Here is a 5,510-nt window from a genome sequence, read left to right as displayed (position 1 = left end):
TCTTCTTGCTCAGTCTGCATCCGTGCTACCAAAGTGTGTGTAGTGGTGTGGAAGCTGTTGGGCCTTTTCTCACAATGGCCTGGAGAAGGAACCGAGAGAATACCAAAGGAAATCCCCAGGCTTTCTGAGTACAGGAGAGAAGGGTAGAAGACCAGAACGTGGTTCTTTAGCAGCCCAGCACTTTAGAATTGCATAGGAAAGGAGAGAGGGGATGAGCCAGAAAGGCAGCAGCATGGGAGTGCTCACGGTCATCAGCTGCGGGTGTCTCCGACAGTAAGCTGCCATACGATGTGACCCCCGAGCAAGCCCTGAGTCATGAGGAGGTGCGGACACGCCTGGATGCCTCCATCAGAAACATGCGAACAGTGACAGACAAGTTCCTGGCAGCGATTGTTAGCTCCGTGGACAAAATCCCGTGAGTACAATGGCTTGCACACTTGCTCTCTAAACACGATTGCTGGGTTCACATTCCTAGTGATTTCACACTCTCTCTCTCTCTCATCTCTTTCACAGTTATGGCATGCGGTTCATCGCCAAGGTCCTGAAAGATTCATTACATGAGAAGTTTCCTGATGCTGGTGAGGATGAGCTGCTGAAGGTGAGGACCTGCGTGCCTTTGCCCTCCTTTTGGCAAAGAGAAGTGTGTGTCGTTGGAAGCTGGGCCCATCACACTTCTGCTGTTGCAAAGGCTCCGGCCTTGTGGTTCATCCTGTCCCCTCAAATACACATTTGAATGTTTGATCTTTTTTCAAGGAGGCCATTGAACCTCCTGGCTAATTTTTGTGCTCCAAGTGACCGTTCTGATGAATGGCATGAGCCTCAGATGGAGGAATCCTGTCGCTTCTGTCTTGCTTTTAATATTCTTTGGGTATTTGATCCTTCAGGGTTTCTTGACTGCACTCTACAGATTCTGCAAACGATTGAACTGTGGTGTTGCTGAAGCAATCGCGGCCCATCCTTCCTTTCTTAAAGAGACAATGTCAGGTTTAAAACGTTATTACAAAGTCTACTATTCTAATCTGCGTCGTTAATATTACCTAGAATACTTAACAGCAGGATGTATGAAATAATTGTCAATGTTTATAACATATTAACTTTTTGCCTTGCACTCAGTTTGGACAATAAAAAAGTAGTTCTCGCTCTCAAATCAGGCCACCTTCTGGCTTATATGCATTATCAGAATATTGCATTATTTGACCTGGACCTGTTTAATTCCAATTCCATTTTTTTTCACTGAAATTTAGAGACACCATGAAAATGATACATTTATTTCTGTGGATCCGATGTTAGGGGCCCTCACATACCTGACACTGTCTCTTTAAACTGCTCTGCTCCTTTCTTTTATAAAATAAAATCTGAATGCTGTTTTCTTCTCTCTTCTAGTTCTGTGCTTTCCCATACTGAGGCATCGATTCTTTCTATGCAGGTGAATTAACTTTTTTCAACTGTAAATATAGGGGAAAGCTATGACTTTCTTTAGACAGCTTTCTGTGGAAACAATATTATTGCAAAGGTAGCAGTATTGAAGCTGCAGTGTAGTAGATGTAATCCCTACATTTGATTGATTTTTGAGAACAAAAGTGACCAGTTCTCATTCATTTTTCTTAATTTGCACTGCATACTAATAGGTTTTCTCATGGGCACATTTTTCTACTACAGAGATCTTTTTAACATTCACGATCATGCAGCATGCCTGTGTAGTTACGTGGAAGTTTGCATGTGGAAGTTGTGTTAATTTTCAGCATTTCACTGGTGCCTGCCATGTCTACCAGGCTTCTCGTGCCTTTCATTCTCTCTGGTAGCAGCGGCTTGGCTGGCTGCTCTGTTGTCAACTAATATCACATACGACTTCGTGGCAGCCAGCGCTGCGGGCCCACCAGAAAGTCTCAGAACACAATGTGGGAGCACTGCTGTGTGATGACTGGCTGCAATAACTTTGTCTCAGAAAGGCTGGAGCCAGCCTGTCAGCATGTGGATGACATCTTTAGTAAAGGTTGACTTGGTTCTCAGGGGATTTGGCCTGTTCACGTTTACTCTGGTATTTTTAGTTACAAAATCCAGTTTAACAAGCAGCCTTTATGACCAGCTTTTGTCACTTTTCTGACATCTGAGTGAAATAGTTTCTCCGCTTCATTAACCTTTTGTTAGCTTGAGGTCTTATGGAAAAGTATAGCTGGTTTATTCAGGAATTATTGTGAAAGAGAGAGGGAAAGAAAAGTGGTGCTGGGAAATAGCTGCCACTTCCTCCCTGCTTCCCTGCATTGAGCACAAACTTCCAATGCTTATCTGTAAAGGTTTCCTCAGTTTAGTTCTCTTTATTTGTCCACTAGTCTTGCCACCGCTTTTGCTTTGCCAGTGTTAACAGCTGCTTTTGCCTCTGTTGCAAGCATCTTTCTGTTGCCTTGTAGACATGGACAGAGGCTCAGCTATAGTGAAGTTTGCGCCCTGCTCCAGTGTACCCTTTCTCTCCCCTGCTCCTCTGCCCCTGAAATATTTCTCTGCAACACCTAAACCGCCTGCTGCCCCTTACCCTTGTTGACAATTCCCGTCACCACCAACAGCCCCAAGCAATGAATTTAGCAGTAAGAAGTGGCAGCTGCAATAAGGGGGCTCACGATAGAGCAGGGAGTGCGGGGGCAGAATTAGCAGCAACGCACAGAGCAGGGGGATGTGCTGGAACAGGCTGCTCTGCAGCAGGTGAAGGAGACCTGGGGGCCAGGTGAGGGCCCAGACACCTGCCCCTACTTATACTTCTGGGTCTGGATTACATTCCCCAGATTGTTGTACAGTCACTACTTTATCCTTATAACAAGTCTTTAAGACTCACTTCTGTGCCGTTCCTGAAAGTAAATCGCATAATGACCCTCTAGGTAGCTTGTTAGTAACAGACCAGTATCTCTTGTCCACACCTCTTGTTTATCAAGTAAGAGTAAGAATCGTCGTAGCCTACAAACCATACGCTAATCTGTAACCGCATGTTCTGACAGCTCGTACCCTTATCTTCTCCTTCTGCTCAGATTAATATCCTTTTGTATCTGGTTCCTACTTAGATTTTAAACCCTTTTATAGAATCATAGGAAGTTAGGATTGGAAGGGAGCTCAGGAGGTCACGTATAGTCTACCCCCCTGCTCAAAGCAGGACCAGCCCCAGCTACATCATCCCAGCCAAGGCTTTGTCTAGCCAGGTTTTGAAACCTCCAAGGATGGAGCTTCCACCACCTCTCTGGGCAGCCTGTTCCAGTGCTTTACTGCCCTGCTGGTGAGAAAATTCTTCCTAATATCTATCCTAAACTTCCCTTGCTGAAACGTGAGACCGTTGCTCCTTATTCTGACATCTGCCGCCACTGAGAACAGCCCAGCTCCATCCTCTTTCGAACCTCCCTTCAGGTAGTTGAAGGCTGCTATTAAGTCCCCTCTCAGTCTCTTCTTCTCTAGACTAAATAAGCCCAATTCCCACAGTCTTTCCTCAAGGCATGTCCCCCATCCGCCTCACCATTTTTATCACCCTCTGCTGGACTCTCTCCAACTTGTCCACATCTTTTCTGTAGTGGGGGCCCAAAACTGGACCTGGGACTCCAGATGTGGCTTTATTAGCGCTGAATAGAAGTGAATAATCGCTGCCCTGGACCTACTGGCAAAGCTGCTACCGATGCAGCCCAGGATGCCATTAGTCTTCTTGGCAACAAGGGCACGCTGCTGGCTCATATTCAGCTACTTGTCCCCTGTGAGTCCCAGGTCCTTTTCTGCAGAGCTGCTGCCCAGCCCGTCACCCCCAGCCTGCCCCGGTGCAGGGGATCGCTCCCTCCTCAGTGCAGGACTTTGCACTTGTCCTTGTTGAACCTCATGAGATTCCTTTTGACTCAATCCTCCAATTTGTCTAGGTCACTCAGGATCCTAGCTCTACCCTCTGGCACAGGGGTGGGCAAAATGCAGCCTGGGGGTCAGACGTGGCCTGCCAGGCCATTCTGTTCGGCCCACGGGGCCCCTAAAATTTTTTAAAAATTAATATGTATCCACCCTGGGCTGCCGGTCATGCAGCCCTCGATAGTTTGCCAAAACTCAGTAAGCGGCCCTCTGCCCAAAATAATTGCCCTCCCGTGCTCTAGCGTATCTACTAGGGCTGTGTGAAGCTTTGGTCACTGATTTGATTCGGCAGAGATTCGGCCTGATCCAGTGGCCGAATCTCTGAACCCGAATTGAATTGGGAGACCCTTTAATCTCCCTGAATCGAATTGGAACCCCCGAATCGATTTGGAGAGATTCAACGATTCGGACATAGACGCAGCTTTATATGCTTTCTCTATATACCTCAAGGTACCAGGCGGCTTGTGGACGCTGAGATGGTGGGGCAGACGGTGTCCCACGGGAGCGCGTGGGGTTCCCAGCGCACTTGGCGGCAGACCTGGAAGTGGAACAGAAGCACTTCCAGTCCACTTCTGGGTCCTCCACGGAGCGTGTGGGGGACCTGCCCCCAGCTCGGCGACTGGAGCCTCCTGGGTCTGGCGGGGCACCCAGGGTCCCCCCGTGGCTGATCGCTGAACCGGTGGGGGAGGTCTGCCACTGAGCAAGCGGCTCCCCCGCACTCCTGTGGGGCGCTCCATCCGCCCACCATCTCAGTGTTCACGAGCCACGCCTGGTACCTCGAGGTATGCAGAAAGAACATATAAAGCTGTGTCTGTGGCCGAATTGCTGATTCTCTGAATCAGAATCGAATCTTCAGATTCGGCCAAATCAAATGGGGACAGTGATCTGAATCAATTAATCAAATAACTGTCCCCCGAATCAGGCTGAATCCGAATCAAATACGGCCCGCTTCGCACACCCCTAGTATCTACTACTTCCCCCAGCTTGGTGCCATCTGCAGACTTGCTGAGGGTGCACTCTGTGCCATCTTCCAGGTCATTGGTGAAGACATTGAACAAAACCAGCCCCAGGACCGACCCCTGGGGCACTCTACTTGATACCAGCTGCCAACTAGACATCAAGCTAGTGATTACTATTCTCTGAGCCCAAAACTCCAGCCAGTTTTCTGTCTTCCTCAGTGTCTGTTCATCCAGCCCATACTTCCTTAGCTTGCCTAGGAGCATGTTGTGGGAGACTATATCAAAAGCCTTGCTAAAATCAAGGTACACCATATCCATCAGTCTCCTCGCGTCCACAGAGCCAGTCGCCTCATCATAGACGATAATCAGGTTGGTCAGGCATGACTTGCCCTTGGTGAATTCATGCTGACTGTTTCTAACCAACTTTTCTCCTCCAAGTGCTTAGAAATGGATTCCCTGTGGATCTGCTCCGTGATTTTCCCAGGGACTAAGGCGAGGCTGACTGGTTCATAGATTCATAGATGTTAGGGTCGGAAGGGACCTCAATAGATCATCGAGTCCGACCCCCTGCATAGGCAGGAAGAGTGCTGGGTCTAGATGACCCCAGCTAGATGCATATCCAACCTCCTCTTGAAGACCCCCAGGGTAGGGGAGAGCACCACCTCCCTTGGGAGCCCGTTCCAGACC

At 48.5% G+C, this 5,510-nt stretch overlaps 1 protein-coding gene across 2 annotated transcripts in view; it reads left to right on the top strand.

Annotated features, from left to right (window-relative positions):
- The window catches only part of IQGAP1 (IQ motif containing GTPase activating protein 1), a 131,690-nt gene that overhangs the window by 98,959 nt on the left and 27,221 nt on the right, over positions 1-5,510 (top strand). For both annotated transcript variants that reach the window (XM_006030792.3, XM_025212460.1), the window contains 2 exons: positions 275-415; positions 514-598. In XM_006030792.3, the coding sequence (XP_006030854.1) occupies positions 275-415; positions 514-598 (226 nt within the window). The remainder of the gene's footprint in view (positions 1-274; positions 416-513; positions 599-5,510) is intronic.

Source organism: Alligator sinensis, unplaced genomic scaffold (genome assembly GCF_000455745.1).
Source record: "Alligator sinensis unplaced genomic scaffold, ASM45574v1 scaffold407_1, whole genome shotgun sequence".
In the NCBI taxonomy this organism is placed as follows: Eukaryota; Metazoa; Chordata; order Crocodylia; family Alligatoridae; genus Alligator; species Alligator sinensis.
The sequence above is the reverse complement of the archived record's forward strand: the minus strand, read 5'-3'. Positions and strand labels throughout refer to the sequence as shown.